The 19,879-nt window shown below is 65.9% G+C and overlaps 12 protein-coding genes across 12 annotated transcripts; 6 read left to right on the top strand and 6 right to left on the bottom strand.

The window, feature by feature from the left end:
• Positions 1-157: 157 nt before the first annotated feature.
• Positions 158-3,914, top strand: MICPUN_55630 (predicted protein; the record flags this gene model as incomplete). The annotated part of the gene is made up of 2 exons (XM_002500278.1): positions 158-334; positions 432-3,914. The coding sequence occupies 2 exons, from the start codon at positions 158-160 to the stop codon at positions 3,912-3,914; spliced, it is 3,660 nt and encodes a 1,219-aa protein (XP_002500324.1).
• Positions 3,915-4,011: 97 nt separating this feature from the next.
• MICPUN_107638 (hypothetical protein) lies at positions 4,012-4,707 on the bottom strand. The gene has a single exon (XM_002499793.1). The coding sequence runs from the start codon at positions 4,631-4,633 to the stop codon at positions 4,163-4,165; it is 471 nt and encodes a 156-aa protein (XP_002499839.1). The 5' UTR covers positions 4,634-4,707; the 3' UTR covers positions 4,012-4,162.
• Positions 4,708-5,213: 506 nt separating this feature from the next.
• MICPUN_79163 (predicted protein) lies at positions 5,214-6,104 on the top strand (the record flags this gene model as incomplete). Its single annotated transcript, XM_002500277.1, has 2 exons — positions 5,214-5,788; positions 5,861-6,104. Coding segments are annotated over 2 exons (819 nt in total), but the record flags the coding sequence as incomplete, so codon positions are not given.
• An 18-nt stretch (positions 6,105-6,122) lies between these two features.
• On the bottom strand, positions 6,123-7,727 carry MICPUN_78530 (radical SAM protein with TRAM and UPF0004 domains; the record flags this gene model as incomplete). The annotated part of the gene is made up of 3 exons (XM_002499792.1): positions 6,123-7,000; positions 7,043-7,470; positions 7,510-7,727. 3 exons carry the CDS (start codon positions 7,725-7,727, stop codon positions 6,123-6,125), a joined length of 1,524 nt encoding a protein of 507 aa, XP_002499838.1.
• Positions 7,728-8,313: 586 nt separating this feature from the next.
• On the bottom strand, positions 8,314-10,629 carry MICPUN_98634 (predicted protein; the record flags this gene model as incomplete). Its single annotated transcript, XM_002499791.1, has 4 exons — positions 8,314-8,571; positions 8,807-9,145; positions 9,226-9,591; positions 9,982-10,629. 4 exons carry the CDS (start codon positions 10,627-10,629, stop codon positions 8,314-8,316), a joined length of 1,611 nt encoding a protein of 536 aa, XP_002499837.1.
• A 175-nt stretch (positions 10,630-10,804) lies between these two features.
• Positions 10,805-11,583, top strand: MICPUN_107639 (predicted protein). The gene is made up of 2 exons (XM_002500276.1): positions 10,805-10,927; positions 11,044-11,583. Exons 1-2 carry the CDS (start codon positions 10,814-10,816, stop codon positions 11,470-11,472), a joined length of 543 nt encoding a protein of 180 aa, XP_002500322.1. The 5' UTR covers positions 10,805-10,813; the 3' UTR covers positions 11,473-11,583.
• A 9-nt stretch (positions 11,584-11,592) lies between these two features.
• On the bottom strand, positions 11,593-12,508 carry MICPUN_105074 (hypothetical protein; the record flags this gene model as incomplete). Its single annotated transcript, XM_002499790.1, has 1 exon — positions 11,593-12,508. The coding sequence occupies exon 1, from the start codon at positions 12,499-12,501 to the stop codon at positions 11,593-11,595; it is 909 nt and encodes a 302-aa protein (XP_002499836.1). The 5' UTR covers positions 12,502-12,508.
• Positions 12,509-12,693: 185 nt separating this feature from the next.
• MICPUN_55638 (predicted protein) lies at positions 12,694-13,416 on the top strand (the record flags this gene model as incomplete). The annotated part of the gene is made up of 2 exons (XM_002500275.1): positions 12,694-12,886; positions 12,995-13,416. The coding sequence occupies 2 exons, from the start codon at positions 12,694-12,696 to the stop codon at positions 13,414-13,416; spliced, it is 615 nt and encodes a 204-aa protein (XP_002500321.1).
• Positions 13,417-13,425: 9 nt separating this feature from the next.
• MICPUN_105075 (prolyl 4-hydroxylase) lies at positions 13,426-14,894 on the bottom strand. The gene has a single exon (XM_002499789.1). The coding sequence runs from the start codon at positions 14,861-14,863 to the stop codon at positions 13,499-13,501; it is 1,365 nt and encodes a 454-aa protein (XP_002499835.1). The 5' UTR covers positions 14,864-14,894; the 3' UTR covers positions 13,426-13,498.
• A 380-nt stretch (positions 14,895-15,274) lies between these two features.
• Positions 15,275-16,228, top strand: MICPUN_107641 (hypothetical protein). The gene has a single exon (XM_002500274.1). It carries the CDS (start codon positions 15,330-15,332, stop codon positions 16,185-16,187), a length of 858 nt encoding a protein of 285 aa, XP_002500320.1. The 5' UTR covers positions 15,275-15,329; the 3' UTR covers positions 16,188-16,228.
• A 125-nt stretch (positions 16,229-16,353) lies between these two features.
• MICPUN_55641 (DnaJ protein) lies at positions 16,354-17,943 on the top strand (the record flags this gene model as incomplete). Its single annotated transcript, XM_002500273.1, has 1 exon — positions 16,354-17,943. One exon carries the CDS (start codon positions 16,354-16,356, stop codon positions 17,941-17,943), a length of 1,590 nt encoding a protein of 529 aa, XP_002500319.1.
• A 104-nt stretch (positions 17,944-18,047) lies between these two features.
• MICPUN_55642 (predicted protein) lies at positions 18,048-19,856 on the bottom strand (the record flags this gene model as incomplete). Its single annotated transcript, XM_002499788.1, has 1 exon — positions 18,048-19,856. The coding sequence occupies one exon, from the start codon at positions 19,854-19,856 to the stop codon at positions 18,051-18,053; it is 1,806 nt and encodes a 601-aa protein (XP_002499834.1). The 3' UTR covers positions 18,048-18,050.
• Between the last annotated feature and the right edge of the window lie 23 nt (positions 19,857-19,879).

The raw sequence follows: 19,879 nt of genomic DNA, 5'->3' as shown, positions 1-19,879 counted from the left end.
GACATAACGCGCGCACGCACCGATACGTCGGTAAGTGCCCATCAGTGACTCGTTCGCGTTCGGTTCATCGCCGTCGCGTCCATAAACGAGCGTCGAAGACGTTCGCGCGCGTGACTTTCCGGAACCACATCTTTCGCGGCACCTCTCAGCGGAGACGATGACCACCGTCGTCGGCAGGCTCGTGCAGCTCGGCGCGAGCGGCGAGGTCGATCGCGCTTTCGACATCGCGGATAAGGAGCTCACCATCGGGAGGCAGATTGGGTGCGATGTGCACCTCAAGTACGCCGCCATTTCCAGGCGCCACGCCACCGTCGCGGTCCAGAGCGGAGGCTCGGTGCGTGCCCCGGTCGTCACCCATCGCCAAAAAAGAAAACGTCCCCCTCGAGCCCGACCCCATGACTCACCCGTCCCGACCCCTCTTCACATCCCAGGCTCTGCTGAAGAACATGAGCAAGACCAACCCGGTAATGCTCAACGGCGTCAACGTATCCGAGGAGGGATCCGAGCTCAAGCACGGGGACGAGGTCGTGTTCCCCCAGGGCGAATCCGAGCGCCTCGTGTTCCGATACGAGCTCGTCGATGCCGCGACGGGCGAGGTGCTCGGCGCGGTCAAGTCCTTCGGATCGCCCAGCCCCGCCAAGTCCCCCGCCAAGTCCCCCCTCGGCGAGCGCAACGGCGAGGCCATGGAGGCCAAGTCCCCCGCCAAGCCCGCGAGCGCGAAGAAGGCGGCCACGCCCGCCAAATCCCCGGCCAAGTTCCCCGTGAAGGCTCCCACGCCCAAGTCCGCGGCCAAGTCCCCGGCCAAGGCGAAGACCCCGGCGGGACCCACCCCCCACACCAAGGCGGCCAGGGAACTCGTGGCGACCACGGTGGATAACCTCGTCAAGGCGCAGGCCAAGTCACCCGCCAAGTCGCCCAAGAAGTCCCCGATGAAGGCTCCAACGCCCAAGTCCGCGGCCAAGTCCCCGATGAAGGCTCCCACGCCCAAGTCCGCGGCCAAGTCCCCCAAGTCGGTGGAGCCCACGCCCCACACCAAGGCGGCGCGCGAGCTGGTCGAAGCCGCGATCGAGTCCATCGAGAAGGCTGAGGCGACCAAGTCTCCGATGAAGTCTCCCAAGAAATCCCCGGCTAAGAAGGCTGTCGGCTTCGCGGCGTCCCCGATGAAGTCCCCGATGAAGTCCCCGATGAAGTCCCCCCTCGCGGAGAACAAGGCGCTCGCGTCCGTCGCGGCTGCCGCCGCCTCCCCTGCTAAGCTGTCTGCCTCCCCGGCCCGACCCTCGCTCAAGGCTCCCGAGCAGCGCATCGGCGCGCAGGTGCCCGGGAGCGTCAACAGGCGCAAGTCTCTCCGATTTGCCAACGACGAGGTCATGGAGCAGGTGCGCATCATCCCCGCGCACAACGGCGAGCCCGAAGTTTGCGGCCGCATCGCGCCCAACGAACACAAGGACCTCTCCGGCGTCAAGCGCCAGAGAAGCCCCAACAGGAGGTACTCCGACATCGCCGAGTCCCCCGCGATGAGCAAGGATGACGGCCCCGACTCTGAAGTCAAGGCTAACAGGATCGGCGACGTCGGCCACACCGGTCCCATACCCAAGTTCACCGCCAAGACCGGTTCCTCCCCGGCCAAGTCCGGGTCCTCCAAGAAGCGCGTCTCCATCAACTCCCCAATCTCCACCGGCGGATCCAAGCGCCAGGCGGTCTCCTTCGCCATCGGCCAGGCTGAGGTCACCGACGACGTCGCGGGAACCCCCGCGCGCAAGTCCTCCGGGTTTAAGAAGCGCAAGGGTACCCCCGCGCCCCCGTCCAGGGTGAGCGAGATTGACGAGGACGAGGAGGACGAGGACGAGGCGATGATGGGGGAGAACGACGAGAACGTTGAGCCCGTCGAGGTTGCCAACGTCACCGTCGTCGAGGAGGGTATCCTCGGTTCCGCGGGTGCGGTGTCCTCCGTCGCGGGCACAGACGTCAACGTCACCGCGGATGATATGGCCGAGATTGGCGAGGACGACACCGGCGACTGCGAGATTCCCAAGTTCCGACTCGGGGACGTGGGCAACACCGGACCTATTCCCCACTACTCCCCCGCGTGCAAGGCTTCCCCCTCGGTTGTCGCCAAGGCTCTCGGCACCATTCACTCTGCGGGTAAGTTTGGCTCTCCCGTCGATTTTGGCAACGACTCTGCGTGCAAGTCATCCGCCAAGTCCAAGCGCTCCCGACGCAGTTCGCAGGGTGCCATGCCCATGGCCACCCCCGGCACCGTCGGCCGCCCCGCCGCGCCCGCCAACACCCCCGCCACCGGCCACAAGAACCCCGCGGTTGCCGCGCTCCTCAACCTCGAGGGATACGCCGCGAACATCGCGCAGACCCCCGGCGGACACGCCAAGCACAGCGCCGTCGCCCGCATCCTCGCCGAGGAGGAGGAGATCGCAATGGAGGCTGTGAACTGCACCATCGAGGAGGATATCGAGGGCGCCGAGGAGTTTGTCGCCGCCGCGGAGGCTGCCGCCGCCGCCGAGTACGCGGAGGCTGCCGCCGAGGCTGGCGCTCTCGCCGCCAAGGCCACCGAGGAGGACGACGAGGATTTTGACTTTGACGAAGCCTTTGCCATGGATGCCGCCCTCGCCGCCGAGGCTGCCGAGGACGTCGAGGCTGCCGTCGAGATCGAGAAGGTCCTCGAGGAGGTCGGCAAGTCTAAGACCCCCGAGAAGGTTGCCGAGTGGCTCGAGGCTAACCTCGCTGAGGTTGACGCCGTCGTTGATGCCGCCGTTGCATCCGCCGCCAAGTCCTCCGCCGCCAAGTCCGTCATGTCCTCCGCCGCCAAGTCCACCCGCTCGAGGCGTTCATCCGTCAACAAGGCGATGTCCACCCCCGGTGTTGGTGTTGATGCCGAGGATGCGGCCATGATGTCCCCGCAACTCAACGATAACCCTCTCCCCGCCAACTCGCCCCTCACCGAGCTCGTTAAGGCACGGGGCGGCAGCGCGGGGGGCAGGTCCTACGGGGGACTCTCCGCCAAGATGGCGCAGCTCCACAAGGCTCTCCGCGCAACCCGCGCCGCGCTCGTCAAGGAGCGTCGCCGCGCCGACATGTTCGAGAAGCTTTACAAGGAGACGTCTCAGCAGGCTGTAAACGCGGCGGAGGTTGCCGAGATTGCCGCCGCCGAGGTCACGGCTGCCGTGCAGGCTGCCGCCGCCGCCGAAAAGAAGGTGAACGAGATGATGCCCGTGCAGCTCACCATCACCGTGGCCAAGACGCCGGTCAAGATCATCCAGAAGGCTGCGACACCCGCCAAGGCTGTCACCCCCGCCAAGCCTGTGCAGCTCAACATCACCGTCGCGAAGACCCCGCCGGTGCGTGTGGTTCACAAGACCCCGGTCAAGGCGGCTACCCCCCAGCAGCCGGTCACCCTGAGCATCAACATCGCCAAGACCCCGGTGATTGTGCAGAGGGCCAGGACTCCCGCTAAGGAGAAGACCCCCGCCAAGCCCGTGCAGCTCAACATCACCGTGGCCAGAACCCCAAAGGCTACCCCCAAGCTTGTCCCCCAAGCTTCCGCCAAGAAGGCCGTCACCCCCAAGGCTGCCACCCCGGTCGCCGCCGAGCCCGCCCCCGCGGCTGAGCTCGCCGCCGAGGAGGAGGTCGTGTGCGAAAAGGTCGAGGAGGAGGCTGACGAGCCGTGCAAGATGTGCGGCTGCGCCGATGAGGAGCAGGCGCTTCTCTGTGACGGGTGCGACGGAACTTTCCACTTGAAGTGCCTCAAGCGCAAGACCATCCCCAAGGGTGACTGGTTCTGCAAGGGATGCACCGCGGAGCGCAAGAAGGCGGCGGATGAGGAGAAAAAGGCGGCGGCGGCGAAGCGCAAGGCGGCCGAGCCCGCCGAGGGTGCGCGCCGCAGCACCCGCTCAAGGAGGTGAGCGGAAACGCGAGGGTTGAAAAAAAAATTTCTGTGCATAGTGGGAGCGGAACACGATATCATATGTGATAAGACACAAAGCACTACGAGTGACTCGATAAGAATCGTCCTTGTCCTTTATATTTTGAAAGTGACTTTCATCCTCGTCGGGGCTAGCTGCTAGATCGGAGAACGTCAAGGCGCCTTCTTGCTACAACTTATGGCGTACCGCACCGGGTTTCGCGTGCGGCGATCTCCTCTCAAATAATCTTACTCTGGCCTGAACATGATCATGTCCAGGGAGGTGGAGTTGGTCTCCATGGCGCAGATGGCCGCGGCGTAGGACTCACCCTCGGTGTCGAACCAGCCCGTCTGCGGTGTACCCCACTTCATGGTCGTGTTGGTGGGATCGTTGACGAGCTCGGTGAAGGACGTGGCGAGGCAGACGTCGCCAACCTTGACCTTGTTCTTGGCGGTGCCGCCCGGGCGGACCATGGTCACCACGGGACGACCCTCGTCGCCCTCCTTCATCACCAGCCCGGTGCTGTTGGTGCCCATGTGGCAGTCGATGGAGACCGCGAACACCGGACCGCCGTCGGGGTACTTGGCCATGAGCGCGGACTCCTCGATCTTGCCCGCGAGGACGGTGAGGGCCCCGCGGGTGGAGGTGCGGACCGCGACCTTCGGCCTGGAGGTCACGCGGGCGCCGACGAAGGATGAAGAGGCGATCGTTGCAGCCATCTTATTCAGATATTCGCTTCGCTTGGAGGGGCGGAGGAAGGTCCGGGGCGTTGCCTGCGGGGATATTGAGGGGGGGACGGAATCTGAAACAAGGTGACGATGATCTAACATTCATTTTCCTTCCCGGACGTGGGTGGGGGAGGGAGGTTGAAGAGCGGGATCAGGCGCGCGCGTCCCGGACGGCGTCTCGGGCAAAACGCTCGCGAGACTTCACGAGAGGATTTGGGACGCACCGTGAGGCGTATTCGTGCGTGCTTGTGCGTATGACAGGTTGACTCGCGGTGCAGCGGATAAAATCTGACTCAGAATTTGGTCATTACCCACGTGCGATTTGATTGGTCGTCGCTCCTACCGAGTGAAAAACACGTGTCCGTCGCCGCCCACTTCTCGACGCGCTCAAACCATGAGCAAAGGGTGCGTGTGGGCCCGCGGCGACGCTCTGTCGCGTTCGCCGGGAGTGAGAAGTAGCGAGGTGGCGGATATGGAAGACCTGGGCCTCGAGAGAGGTGCGCAGCCCGATGAGGTCCCGCTCCGACCTCCCCTCTCTGTGTTCCTCGGCCCCACCAAAAAATAAGCCTCCCTTTGCACAGGTCGCCTGCACAGTATCGACACGTTCACGGCCGTCGACGGCCACGGGATACGCGCCATAATCTTTCTCCAAGGCGAGTCGTCCAAAACCTTCCATTTTCCACCAGCCGCTCCTCACCCCGTTCCCGACGCAGGGTGTTCGAAACGGTGCGTCTTCTGTTGCAACCCTGACTCTTGGAGCCCCGCGGGTGGGACCCTTATGACCGTCGCTCAGGTGTTCAGACAGATTGAGACGAGCATTCCTTACTACCTCTCCAGTGGTGGTGGGATCACCCTCAGCGGAGGGGAGTGCCTCCTGCAACCCCGGTTCAGCAAACAGCTCTGCGTGGAGGCCAGGCGAAGGGGTCTGACGGCGGCGTTGGACACCGCGGCGACGGGCACGGAACGAGACTGGGACCAGATCCTGCCGCACGTCGACCTCGTGCTGCTCTGCGTCAAGTCCTCCGATCCGCGAAAACACCAACTGATAACCGGATCACACGACACCAGGCCGTATTACGCCACGCTCGCGTTCCTGGCGGCGACGCAGAGGCACAAAGTTCGAACGTGGATCCGTTTCGTGTTGATGTCGGCGAAAAAAGAGGGAGCCGACGGCGGCGCCGACGCGACGTGCTGCGGCGGAGAGAAGACGTGTTCCAGGTCGTTCACGTTCGGTGATATCGCCACCGACGACGAGGCCGAGTGCAAGGGAGTGGCCGCCATCGCCAAGGCGCACTCCAACGTGGCTGGGGTGGAGATACTCCCGTACCACAAGTTTGGCGTCTACAAATGGGAGGAGATGGGACTCGCGTACCCGCTCTCGGGCATGGAGACGCCCTCGGACGAGACGCTTACGAGGGTCACCCGTTTGTTTGAAGCTGAAGGCATCGAGGTGATCGTCTAATAAGTAGCGTAGATCTTTTCAAACACCTCGCGCAAAGCTAGCGCCGTGAATCCGGTGAAACCGCGTGAGCTCTGTCCTGCCGAGCGGGGTTCCGTAGAGCGTGTTCGCGCCCGCTCGATCGATGCGCACGGCGACGTAGTCTCCCGAATGAATCCCAACCACCGCGGGACTGTCGTTCCCCGACGAAGAAGAAGAAGGGGAGTATTCGGCGAAAGTATCGACGCCGTCGATGATGACGCGCTTGTTCGTGCACGTCCGCCCGGACATGCGCTCATCCGACCTCTTGGACTCGCCCTCCACCAGCACGCAGTGCACGCGCCCGATCTCCCGCGCGTTGGCAGCCTCCGCCCCTTTCCTCTGCGCGTCTATGACCTCCGCGAGCCGACGTTTTTTCACATCCTCGGGCACGTCATCCGTCAGGTGCCTCGCCGCCGCCGTCTTGTCCCTCATGCTGTACGCGAACATGAACGCCTTCTCGTACCCGACCGCCTTCATGAGGCTCACCGTGTCCGCGTGCTCCTCCTCCGTCTCGCCGCAGAAACCCGAGATGAAGTCGCTGGACAGCGCCACGCCCAGGATATCCCTTCGAGCGCGTTCCACCAGATCCAGGTACGCCTCCCTGGTGTACCCCCGCCGCATTCGTTCCAGCACCGAGCTGGAACCGCTCTGCGCGGGCATGTGCAGCTGCTTCGCCACGTTGGCACGGGACGCGATGACGCGCAGGACCTCGTCGGGGAAATCCTTGGGGTGCGGGGACGTGAAACGCACCCGCATCTCCGGGTCGACGTCCGCCACCGCGTCGAGCAACTCGGCGAATCGGACGGCTCCGTCCCTCCTCGGCTTGTACACGCTCTTAAACCCCGGGGCGTAGTACCTCTCGAAGGCGTCGCTGGTTTCTTTCTCGGTGGACACTACCGCCCCGCCTTGGTCGGACAGACTCGTATCCGCGTACGAGTTGACGTTTTGACCCAGCAGCGTCACCTCCTTGCATCCCTCGTCGGAGAGCCTCCTGACCTCGTCGAGGATGGATCCGCGCGGCCTCGACCGTTCCCTGCCGCGCGTGAACGGCACGATGCAGAACGCGCACATGTTGTTGCACCCGCGCATGATGGACACGAACGCCGAGGGACCCGCGTCGGACCTTCGCACCGGCGCGATGTCCGCGTACGTTTCCTCGAGCGAAAGCTGCGTGTTGATGGCGAGACCCTGGTCGCCGCCGCCCCTCGCCGCGTCTATGAGCCTGGGAAGGTCCCTGTACGCGTCCGGGCCCGCGACGAGGTCCGCGAGGCCGTCCGCCTCCAGGAGCTTCCCCTTCAGCCTCTCGCCCATGCATCCGAGTACTCCCACCACGGGCGCGGGCCTTACGCTCATCGTTCCTCTCCTCGACGCCCTTCTCCGCTCCAACTCTCGGTCGCGCTTCACAGCCTTGAGCTGCCGCAGCCTGGCCCAGATCTTGGCCTCCGCGCCGTCGCGTATGGCGCACGTGTTGACGAGGATGGCGTCCGCGTCCTCGTGCGTGTCCGTCAGGTCGTAGTCGCTGGCTCCGAGCACGGACGCGACGATCTCGCTGTCGCTCACGTTCATCTGGCACCCGTACGTCTCTATGTACGCGCGTCGTCTCATCGCGCCCGACGTGGACGTGGACGCCTCCTCCATCCCTCGCGCGGGCCAGACGGTCGGCGAGCCCGAGGCCCCGCACCCGGCGTCGGATCCGATGAAGTCGCGCAGACCCGGGCCGTCCGGAGGGATCGCAACCCGCCTCGCAGCCTCGGACGCCGAAGCGCCGCCGCCCGACCCATCTGCCGAGGACGCGAACACGCGAGCGCGAGATGCGGCGGTCGGAGCTCCTCCCCCCGCGAGGGTTCGACGCCACTCGCGCGCCGCCGCCCTGAAAAGGTGCGACATCGCACTCCCGCGCCCCGGCGCGGTCCACAAGTGGCGGGGAGGGCAGAGAGAGGAGGAGGACGAGGTGCGTGAATTTTCTTATTGGCAAGACAGAGGATCTATTTTTCCAACCGACTCGGGCTCGAGCGAGGGGCACTGGCTCGTTGCATTTGGCTCACAAACACCAAAACACGATGTCATTTGGAGCGCAACCACCTCGGGATCGATTGGTTCGCCATCGTCAAGACAACATACTCCAAATGATGGGACTCGTGTGAGCCAAATGCAACGAACCCGGGCCGTCTCGTCGCGTAAACGTCTTTGCTCACGTGGGCCTGAAGTTGATCCTCTCGCGCTCCTTGCTGTTGGCCCTGCCCCACGCCTGGACGAAGGTGAGCTTGGCCTCCTCCGTGGACTGGCCCTTGAGGGACTTGTGGGCCTCCCACCTGTCCCTGCCGTCGAAGTCCAGGCCGCCGGTCTTAGCCCAGAGCGGCTTCTCGCCGGGAACGTCGCCGGTTGTCACCTGCTGCACCGCGGCCCATAACTTGTACCAATCGTCGGGTTTGGTCACGGCGCCGCCGGGCTTGGGGATGAGCCGCCACCTGAGCGACTCCCACTTGGCCGCGAGGGTGTCGTACTCCGAAACGTCGGGGATCGTCCAGGTGACGCGCTCGATCTTGGGCTTGTCCTGTGAAGCGGGTCGGGGAGGTGTCACGTCGGTTCACGCAAACGAAGAAAGGAAAGGAAAGGACGTTCGGGCTCGAGGAGAACGAGTCGCGGGGAGAAAGGCGAGTGCCCGACTCGGGTATCGCGCCCACCCTGTCGTGCAGCAGCGGCGTCAGACCCGGGAAAGGCTCCGGGAGCTTCTCCGAGTAGAACCTCCGCTTAAAACCAGTCAGAGATGACACGCCGAGGGTGAAGAACATCGCTTGTAGGGCGGTGCGCTTGTCCTTCCACTTGGCGTTGTTTTGGCAGGGGACCGCGTCCTTCTCGACGAAGCCGCACGCCTTGGCGGTGTGCTTGCACATCTCCAGGGTGATGGTCTCGGCGTACTCCCGCGCCGCGTCCGTCGCGCCGCTCTTCGTGAAGTCGATCTTCTCGACCATGGCTGGCCAGTCGCGCGTGAGGGTGAAAACTGGCGCCTGGATCCTCGACGCCTCGAGGAAAAACGCACGTGGTCGTGGTCGTGTCGAACCGAAACGAATTCCGCGCGGGGGAGTACAAGTATCGCGCTTACCCTGTCGTGCAGCAGCGGCGTCAGACCCGGAAAAGGCTCGGGGAGCTTCTCCGAGTAGAACCTGCGCCTGAGACCCGATAGGGAGGCGACGCCGAGGGTAAAGAAGAACTGGTTGAGGTCCGTTTGCTTCTTGCGCTTGACACGTTGCTGCCAGGCTTCCTCGTCGCTGCCAGACACGTTTACGGGGTCCTTGTCCTCCCCGGTCGTGATGAAGCCGCACGCCTTGGCGGTGTGCTTGCACATCTCCAGGGTGATGGTCTCGGCGTACTGCCGCGCCTCATTCGTAGCGCCGCTCTTCGTGAAGTCGATCTTCTCGATCATGGTGGATACGTCGGGGATGGGCGTTGGCGCGTGTGCGACGGAAGACTGTCGAAAGGGGTCACGGACCTTCCAAGAAGAACAGCCGGGTTGCCTAGCTAGCTAGGTGTCTCGAACCTGTCGCCTCGATCGCATCGAAAGCACATCTATGATATGACAGCTCCGAAGAGATGAAGAAACATGCACATAATCGAGTTTGACGTTCCCGAGGCAAACGCTTATGATAGTCTGCCCATTCGCTCTCTCGTGGTTTCTAGTCTACTGATGACGCTACTCTCACATGTATCCCGCGAGCCTCGCCCTCTTCTCCCGCTCCTTGCGCCACTCCCTCCCGCAGCAGCTCTTGTAGTTTTTGTTGCTGTTGCACGGACACGGCCTGTTGTTTGGGTACGCGCCCCTCAGCGACTTGGCCTCCGCCACCAGCTGCTCCCTGCTCACCGTCCGTTGCGACTCGGCCACGAGCTGCGCGAACTCCTCGGGCGACGTCGGGGTCTTCGAACCCCCCTTCAACGCGCTCGACACCCGGTTCATCACCACCCGCAGCATCGCGGAGGTGTGTATCACGTTTGCCACGTCCTTCCCCTGGATGTTAAAACGCGCAGGGACCCGCTGCGCAACCTTACGCCAGTCCGGGGGCGACAGCATCCCGGGGTCGTTCCTCTCCTCCTCCGTCATCGCCTCGGAGATGGCATCGATCTGGTCCGCGCTCAGGTCGAGCATGTCCAGCGGACCCTTCGCCGCCGCCATCGCCGACGCGGCGCCCTCGGTTTTCATCTTTCGCGCGAGCTTGGCAAAGTCCCCGATGGAGAAGTTCTCGGGCATGTCGAACTGGCCCATCGCCTTGCCCGCCGCCCAAGATTTGAAAGCGTCGAACATGCCGTCCGTGCGCGACCTCATCGTGGTGAACCGCCGCGGGGCTGAACCCGCGATGCTGTCAGGGCGGACGCAGACATCGGTCGGCGGGCGCGATTCGCCCCCGTCGGCGGTGGCGCCCCATCTCGATACCGTCGCGCCCATCGACGCGCGGGGTCGAGCGCGGGCGAGGAAGCGCGCGCTCCCGGAACACAGGCGCACGAGCATCGACATCGGCGCGCCTCAACCCTGGTCTTTTCGACGCTTCGACGTCGACTCGGCGCGTCACCGGTTCGGGGCGATGCAAAGTGGGTTTTCGACAACAGAGCTGTTCGTCGCGGCTCGGCTCGGCCGAGAGAGTAGTGCCCATTTGCCAAAACACAGGGCGCCGGACCGTCAGCAGCACCTCCGCATCGCCATGAGTGCCGCGGTGAACCCCGGCGTGAAGGACACCCCTGTGGATATGGATCAGCTCCTGAAGGCTGTGGGGTGTCCGATCTGCGGAGAGATGTTCACGCACCCGGTGACGGTGGTGCGTACCCGCGCCCGCGATCGGGAATTTCCCCGGTGCCCTAATTCGTTCTTCCCGAGCCGAACCTTCTTCCGCCGACTCACCTCGCCGCCCCGCTTCGTATCTCGCGACGACAGATGGAGTGCCTGCACACGTTCTGCCACGAGTGCATCGTCAAGTCCGTGCAGCCCGGCCGGGGAGCGAACAACGTGTGCCCCACGTGCGGCATCAAGCTGGGGAACAATCCGTTCGTGGAGAAGAAAGTCGTGAAGGATCAGGTCAAGGTGAGCATCGTGGACAAGCTGAGGGCGTCGGGGGTGTTGGTTGGGAGTGGAGGAGGGGGTGCACCCGCACCGGCGCCCGCACCGGCGGCGGCGGCACCGGCGCCCGCACCGGCGCCCGCACCGGCGGCGGCGGCACCGGCGCCCGCACCGGCGCCCGCACCGGCGGCGGCACCAGCGCCCGCACCGGCGGCACCGGCCGCGGCACCGGCGGCACCGGCTCCAGCAGAGCCGGCGCCCGCGGCTGTCGAGCCCGCGCCGGCGCCGGCGGAGCCCGCGTCGTGAACGCATCATCGACGACGCGTCCATCGAGACGTGTCACGACGAGTGGAGGCGCGGGCGTGTCGTGACGAACCCTCAGTAGTCTAACCCTTATATTAAAAGCCTCGAAGCGTCATCGTCATCTCATCGCGGCCGCCTCTTCTTCGACCGTTTCCCCGCGAGTCCCGTGGACGATTCGAAGTCGTCGCCCGCTCCTTTCGTCGTCGCCCCCACACCGGTGTCCCCCCTGGTGTCCCTCTTCACCGCCACGCCGATGGCGTGGGGCAGCAGCGGCAGCGTCGCCCACCCGTCGTCGTACTCGGCTCTTTCGAATTCGTCCAAAGCCTCGATGGCGTCGATGACCCCGCCTCGGCCGAAGGACATGTCCTCGACGAACACGAGGGGCGCGCCGGGTTTGAGCGCCCGTGCCGCCTCTGCGACGATCGCCGCCGGGTCCTTGGACGCGCCGAGCGCGCCGGTGGTGATCACGGCGTCGATCGAGCCGTCCGGCTGGTTGTTGGGCGCCTCGCACGGCTGGGTCTTGGCGACGAACGGGACCCCCGCGGCGACGCTCACCTGAATCAGCAGGTCCTCCTTGGCGTCCGGGTCCACCCCCACGACCATGCCGGTGTTTTTTGGGTAGTAGTACAGGTTTCGTCCCTGCCCGACGCCGTACTCGAGCACCCTCCTCGCGCCGGGCGGCACGTGCCGTCCGATCATGCTCGCGGTGATGAACTGCACGCGCCAGTAGACCACAGCCCTGGCGATCGCGAAGCCCCCGAGGATGGAGACGAGCGGGACGATCGGGCTGAATCCGCCGCCGTCGGCGAGCTGGAACAGCTGCTCGGGTCCCGCGAGGCATCGCGCCCCGTCGGTGACTCGGCGGGTCGGGAGGCGCGCGATCGTCGTCGTCCTTCGCAGCGACGCCCCATCGGCGATGCGCGACCTCGCCGCGATGCAGCAGCCGGTCGTGGGGCGACGGCGCTCGTTACCGCTACCTGGCGTCGGCTGACGCGCGGAGTGGACGACCCGCGTGGATGCGATGGCGGACATGGCCGGCGTGCACCCGATTGTGCGCTCTAGCTCGCTAGGTTCGTTATCCGTCCGCAGGAAGTTTCGAGCCCTGTCATCATTAACTGTGAGGTGCACAGTGGCCAAGCTGCACAGGTCTCCGACGCCCCGTCCGCGTCCCGGACGGCGGCGATGAATCGCGACGCCGAGTGGGTGGAGTTTTCCCACGACGCGATGGCGGGCCTAGGTCCCGTGCGCGTCCGTCAGAACCTCGACGCGATGGACGGCATCGCGAACGGAGACGACGCGACCGCGCGTTGGGTGTGGCCCGGGGCTCGCGCCACCGCGAAGTGGCTGTGCGACAGGAGGGCGGAGTGGATAGAGGGGATGCACGTGGTGGAGATTGGATCTGGAACCGGCCTGCTCGGTGCGCGTACGGCCCCAGTTCCCCCGACCCGAACCCGAGCGTCTCGCGTGGGCACCCCCGGCGACTAACAAACTCCACCTCCATCCATCCATCACCCGAACCGAACAGGCCTCGTCGCCGCGCGCCTCGGGGCCGCCTCCGTGACCCTTACGGACCTCCCCTCGGAGCTCCCTCTGCTCCGTGCGAACGCCCGCGCCAACCCGTCGCCCTGTCCCGTCGCCGTCGAGCCGTGCGCGTGGGGCGACGCGGACGCCGTCGCGCGAGTGGGAAAAAAGGACGTCGTCCTGTGCTCGGACGCGTTGTACCAGAACGACGAAGCCACGCAGCTCGCGCTGGCGGAGACGCTGCTCGGGTTGTGCGAGATGAGAAAGGGTCGGATCATGTTCGCGTACAACTTTCGGGAGAACCTCGCGGCGGACCGTCGTTTCTTCGACGCGACGGACACGCTCTTCGGGCACCCGACGCAGCACGAGTTGGAGGAGGATGAGGACATCTGGCTGTTCGAGTACCGACCGTCGACGCGGTGTTAATAGCAACTCTTACGACAAATAGCGTGTTCGTAACAACAGGGTGGTAGGTACGGTAGCACTAATCGTACGTATTCGCCGATCATCAGACGCAAGACGCGTCGCACGACTGCGGACAGGCGGGCCCCCGGGAGTCCCTCGCGCCCTCCAGGCCCGTCATGAACGAGGGGTTGCGATCGCACCACCCCTTCTTGGCCCACTCGCCGCACTCGTCCCACTCGTCCAGGCACTCGCCCTTTGTCCTGTCGCTCCTCGCGAGCGCGGGCATGGGCAGCGGGTCCGTGAAACCCCCGTCGAACTTTGCCACCCGTATCCACTTGACCGCCGTCCACTTCTCCCCTGCGATCACCGGACAGGCGCCGTGCAGGCTCCCGTTGTCCAGGGTGTAATCCTCCTTCAGCGACCAGAACAGCACCGCGTCGCCCCTGTGCGACTTGACCGGGATGCCCTTCTTGGCGCAGTCGCTCCAGCTGTTGTGGTTACCCGGCTCGTCCGCGTCCCAGTCCTCGGGCCTGACGCCGTTGGGAAAGATGGTCTCGCCGCCCTCCGTCGTGTCCTCCAGGTAGATGAGCATCGTGGCCATGCGCTGCCCGCCCCTCCTCGGCGACGAGTTGACCTGGTCGTGGAAGTAGTCGAAGTGCGGGTCGTACTTCTGCCCGTTCTCGTACCTCAAGATCTGTAAACCCTCGCCGTTGGGTTCGGGCAGCCCCGACGCCGCGGCGATGCGCTCCTCGATGGCTCGAACGGTGGGGTCCTGCCCCCGACCGAGGAACATCCCCGCGCTGGTTCGAATCTTGGACACCATCGAGCCGCTGCCCTTGTCCCCCACCACGGTGCTCGGCGCGAGCTGCTTCTTCGCCAGTTGCATCAGGTGCTCGCACTCGTGGGGCGTGAGGAAGTTGCGGAACATGTACGCCTTGGGTTCGTGATTGCTCAGGACGAGCGGCGGCGACGCGGGGAAGCCCGGCAGGTCGGTGAGCTGGTTCAGTCTCCCGTACAGGGACCTGGGCAGGGGCGTCGTGGACTTGAGGAACGCCTCCTCCGGATCGTCGGACGCGGCGTTGGCAAGGTCCGGCGCGCGCGGAACCGTGCGCGTTGCCGATTCGCCCAGGTCCGGCTCGGAGGGCTGCTTGCTTTCGCGCCCCGTGATTTTCGCCATGCGCTCCGCAACTTTTCGTTCGCCCTCCTCCGCGGCGGCTCTGAGGGCGCCGCCCGCCTGGACCACGTCGTGCACGGTGCCGAAGACGCCCCCCTTCCGCGGGACCCCGGGATCACCCGGGTTGGCGTCACCGTTCGTCTTCAGCGCGGCCATCTCCTTCGCCACCCGCTCCTCAACCTGTCGCGCGATCATCTTCTCCACGTCTGCGCCAAAGGACGCGGCCCGCTCGGCGCGTGCCAGGCGGCCAGTAGATGCGTCGGGGAGGTCGCGCGTCAGGAACTCGACGGTCATGAACACCGACCATCCGAAGCAGAGCGCGGCGATGAACCACGGGAAGCCGCCGCGCGGGGGAAAGGCTGTCGCAGACGGTGGGGCGGGAGCGAGCCGGTCAGGTCAGGCGGTCAGATCCCGGCCGCGGGTGGCTGGAATTCGCGGGGCGATCGGTCGGGGGCGGGGCGGTCCGGGGGCGGGGCTCGAGAGGTATCGGCGCTCACTCTTGTGGAGGGACTTGCGTCCCGAACTCCTCATCGTGCGATATCGACGGTCACCGCGTCGCGACGGGTGCCTCACGCGCTTGCTCCGGCGAGAGTGGCGAGCCCGGGGCGCGTTTTCTCACCTTCGTACGCTCACTCTTATGAGTCACCCTCCACTCTTCTCGGGTCGATCGAGCAGCGCTGCGGGACACCGGTTGGCACTCCACGCCGCGGCGTAGCAACGTCACGACCGTCGTGGCCGCGCCCTTCGTTCACCCCGGTGGATGACATCGACCGCGGCTCGCCTCCTCGCCGGTTCCTTCCGCTCGTTCGCCCACTCACGCGCGACCCTCGCGCTCAACCGCGCGTCGTCGTCGCGCATCGGACCCCACGTCAGGGGAGCCCAGTTCGCGCGGTCCGCCATGGCCTCCTTCGGACCCGAGCCGCCGCCCGCCAAGAAGGCCAAGGAAAACTCCTGGGACAAGAACGGCGACACCTTCAACAAGGTGGCGAGCAGCGCCGCCGCGGAGCGCAACCGCCAGCCCATCGCCGACGTCGTCGTCCCGCTGCTCGCCCATCTCGACTGCGGGCTGGTGGTGGAGCTCGCGTGCGGCACCGGTCAGCACGTCGCGCACGTGGCGCCCTTACTCCCGAACCTGACGTGGCTCCCCACCGACCTCACCGACGAGTCCTTCGGCTCCGTCACGCACCACACGCGTGGGTTGGAGAACGTGCTGGAGCCCGGGGTGTTGGACGCGAGCGACGCCAATTGGCCCGATCGGTTCGCCGGGTCGTGGGAGCCCCCCGCCGCCGTGCTCGTGGTGAACCTGACGCACATATCCCCGTGGGAGGCCACCGTGGGCGCGGTCGTCGGGTCCGCCAAGCTGCTGGAGGACACGATCAACGGGTTGTTGATGATATACGGCCCGTTCAAGCGCGGTGGGAAGCACACGTCCGAAGGTAACGCGACGTTCGATGCGAGTCTTCGAGAGCGGAACCCGGCGTGGGGGTACAGGGACGTCGAGGCGGTGGACGCGTTGGGTCAAACGCACGGGTTCGTCATGGAGAAGGTGCACGAGATGCCGGCGAACAACTTCATGCTGATAATGCGCAGGCGGGCGAAGATCGAGCCAGCGGAGTAGAGCAGCTTCGGTCGTTTATCATGGTAGTTCGACTCTCTTCCACTTCTGCTGGTAAAAGTTCGCGTGGCAGACTTGTCTGTCGAGTTTTCTCCCGCCCGGCATCCCGCTTCGTCTCACAAGGCAAGGCGCGTGGCTCGTCTCCCGGTGTCTCGCTTCGCGTCGCGAGATGACGCGCGCGTGCCTCGTCGCCATCGTGCTGACGCTATCGACGACGGGGGGTTCGTGGCTCGCCTCGGCAGCCCCGCCCGCGATCCCGCCGTGCATACCCGGATCGGCGAGCGACGCGCCCAACTGCTACCAGCTCCTGGACGTGCCGCTCACGGCGACGACCAAGCAGATCAAGAAGGCGTACCGTCGACGGGCGCTGGACGTCCATCCCGACAAGTGCGGCGCCAACTGCGGGGAGGAGGCCAACAAGCGCTTCGTCGACCTCGCCTTCGCGTACGAGACCCTCGGCGACGAATCGACTCGAGGGAGGTACGAACGCGGCGGCGGGGTATGGGCGCCGCGCGCCGCCGACGACGACGAGTCGTCGTCCTCGTCCAGCATCTACGCGTCGCACTCCGACGCGTGGGCGCGATCGCAGTTCGACCTCGCAAGGGATCCGCTGCTGACGGTGCGGGGATGGGCCACCCTATTTTGCATCGTCGCGGTTGGCGTCCTGGGCGACAGGTCCCTTCGCGCCGCGGAGATCAGGGCCAGGCAGCGCCGGAGGAGCGGCGACGTCGCCGCGACGGCCGAGCGCGGCGTTCGGTCCGCCGCGCTCGCGAGGCAAGGGGACGAGCGACGACGTGTTAACGCGCACGTCAGCGTCAGCCGTCAGCGGAGGGAAGCGCGGAGGCGGGAGCTGAGGGAGGCGATTCACGCGTCCTGGAACGCGCCTCGCGAGCTGTCGGAGGTGCTGTCGGACACCAACGTGGCGAACGCCGGACCGAAGTCGGCCCCTCGGACGTTACCGCGACGCGTCCAAAGCCTCATCGAGGAGACGAGGGCCATCGCGGCTTCGTCGGAAAAACTCGCAAAAGAAACGGCGAAGGCGGCGATGCGAGCCAGCTTCGCGAGCGCGGATGACGACCGTTACGACGACCGTTACGATGACGCGGCGGCGTTGGCCCGCGAGAAGGTGACCGGGACGGACGCGGACGCCGGTGCAGCGGCGATGGTTCGCGCCGTGCGGGGGCGGACGAGCGCCAACGCGTGGGAGTCGTCGGTGGTTGGCGAGGAGACGCTGCGGCAGGCTCTCATCGCGTGGGGCAAGGACGCCGCCGCGAAGGACAGGGAGTGGACGAGGCGGCGTAGACGCGACGTCGATGAAAGCGGCAGAACAAGCGACCATCCCGGCGTCAGCGACCATCCCGACGGGGGCGTCGCGGAGGAGCTCGCCGCGCTCGCCGAGTCGCTCAGGGAGTGGGGGCGGCTTTCCAGGGAGTTTGGTCGGTTGGCGCTGGAGCTGGTGGGACACGCGCGAAGGTGCGCGGCGGCGGTGGCGGCGGCGGATCGCGTGCGCGCCGCCGCCGAGTCGTCGGCCACCAACCCGGGCGGCGCCGTCGCCGTGCCGTGGACCAAACAGGAGAAGGCGACGCTCAAAGCCGCGATGGCCAAGTACCCCAAGGGACACTTAAGGCGCTGGGAGATGGTGGCGAGGGAATTCGAGGGATCGCGAACCGTCGACGAGATTCGTCGATTCGTCGCCGAGATGATCGTGGCGGTGAGGAACAAGGACGCCGTGCTGGGCGCGGTGTCGAGAAACCCGTGACGATGAAGGCACCTCGCGAAGGACCCACCCTTCTCGGTCTGACCTCTTCAGTGTTGTTGTGAGGGTTTTCTTTCTTTTCAAACGTCGCCGACTGACTAGACGCATCATCAGCAACCCGGCACCCAACACTTGTTGTTGTAGATTCCCGCGCCGATGACGTCCCCGTCGCGCTCCCCTTGCTCCGAGTCCACCCTCAGCATACAAACGCCCCCATTCTCCAACGACGCCTCTGTTTCGTCATCCGAACCGCCGGGGGAATCCGAACCGCCACTTTCGCCGCCGCCGTCATCGACGAGTTTGATCCGCTGGCACGAGTGGTTAGCGGCGCACGCGGCTAAGCACTCCCGACGACCGACGGCGCCGTTCGGATCTCGCATCCACCTCTGCGAACCGCGAGGGTCCAGCGCGACGCCCTGCGCGTCCCTGTCCGACGCCCTCACGGCCCTCGCGATGGCCTCCACGTCCCGCGCCTCCAACGCCACGTCCCCTTTTCTCGCAAAGTACCTGCAGTAGTACATCGACATGCACCCGCCGGTGGTGAACGCGCGCGATATGAGCGTCGGCAGCGCGCCCCGGGGCGGCGACAGCGACATGCCGTGCGCCAAGCCCCACTCCAGCGCCGCGCGCTTGTACCCGTGCTTGTAGTACCTGTGCGGAAACACCTCGTACATCATCGCGCCGGGCTTCAACAGGATGTAGAGCATCGACTGAAAACCGTGCGGGGTGACGAGCACGTCGGCGTTGCCCAGGCACCGCTTTAAGAGACACGGGGGTAAGTTTTCGTGGTGCGTCACCACGCTGTGCCTCCACGCCCCGGTACCGCCGGGAAGAGCCCGCACGAGCGCGTTCGCCGCCTCCTCCGCACCCTCCAAACGCCTGCCAGCGTCGCGCTGGTAGACGACGACGTGGCGGAAAGTCGTGACACCGCCGCCCCCCATGCACGCGTGCCCCTCCAGCTCGGCAACAGCCCGCTCCGCCTTGCCCTGTGTATCCGCCTTACCCTCCTTCGCCTCGAGGCGCCGAGACGTGCCCCCTTCGGCACCCCCTTCGGCACCCCCTTCGGCACCCCCCTCGGCGCACAGCCGGTCGATGGTGTCCCTCAGCGAGCGCACGTCGCGAAGCGTCGGAGCCCAATCGCCTCGCTCGGATTTGACCGCGCCGAAGGTGACGTCGCCGCCGCCGTCCGTCGCGAGCGTCGCGTCCGCGGGTTCGCAGCTCGTCCCTCGCCCGCTCCACCCCGCGCACTTGACGAACCTATCGCGCAGGGGCTGTTCGGGGGTGACGTGCCACGACGTTTTACTCCACCCGCACGCCAAGCCGGTGGATCCGTCGAGGCCTCGGCCCCACCTGGTGCCATCGCGGTTGTGGTTCTGGACGGATGAGGGCAGCGCGAAGCTCACCCGCGACGCGCGTCCGTCCGTGTACGCCGCCGCAAGCAGCAGCCGCGTCATCGGCCTCAGCTGAGCCTTCCACGCGTCGTCCGCCAGCGCGATGACCACCCCGTTGCCCCGGCGAAGCGGCGGAAGCGCGTCGATCGATCGCAGCCTCGCGTGATTCCTCGCGTGAAACTCGGACACGTGGAACCAGTGGTTGGCGGAGTAGAACCGCGACTTGCCGCTGCTCGGGTCGGGATCCGGCAGCCTCAGAGCCACCGCGTCGATCGTGGGACGCGCGGGGTTCGCGGGGTTCGCGTCGCACTGGACGCCGCCGCGGACGCAGTCCGGGTCGCCGGACGATGAGACCCCGCGGATCTGCCTAGAGGAGGGTGCCGGCTCGGCGAGGCCCAGGAGGGCGTTGGCGGCGTAGACCACCACGCCGAGGGAGACGAGACGGATGAGTCTTCGTCTCCATGTCCTCGGGCGTGCCTTGTCGAGCCCTCTTGGGTCGTCTAGCAGACCACCCGAGCGCACCATCGTTGTGTGTGGGAGCCAAACGA

This window comes from Micromonas commoda, chromosome 2, assembly GCF_000090985.2.
Source record: "Micromonas commoda chromosome 2, complete sequence".
Classification (NCBI taxonomy): Eukaryota; Viridiplantae; Chlorophyta; class Mamiellophyceae; order Mamiellales; family Mamiellaceae; genus Micromonas; species Micromonas commoda.
Note: the sequence above shows the minus strand (reverse complement) of the source record. Positions and strands in the feature narration are given on the sequence as shown.

Bases quoted from the DNA above. Each gene is read 5' to 3' on its own strand.
- MICPUN_107639 (XM_002500276.1), top strand. From the start codon at position 10,814: ATGAGTGCCGCGGTGAACCCCGGCGTGAAGGACACCCCTGTGGATATG. The intron at 10,928-11,043 runs GTGCGTACCCGC...TCGCGACGACAG, and splicing joins TCACGCACCCGGTGACGGTG to ATGGAGTGCCTGCACACGTT.
- MICPUN_105075 (XM_002499789.1), bottom strand. From the start codon at position 14,863: ATGACCGTCGAGTTCCTGACGCGCGACCTCCCCGACGCATCTACTGGC.
- MICPUN_107641 (XM_002500274.1), top strand. From the start codon at position 15,330: ATGACATCGACCGCGGCTCGCCTCCTCGCCGGTTCCTTCCGCTCGTTC.
- MICPUN_107638 (XM_002499793.1), bottom strand. From the start codon at position 4,633: ATGGCTGCAACGATCGCCTCTTCATCCTTCGTCGGCGCCCGCGTGACC.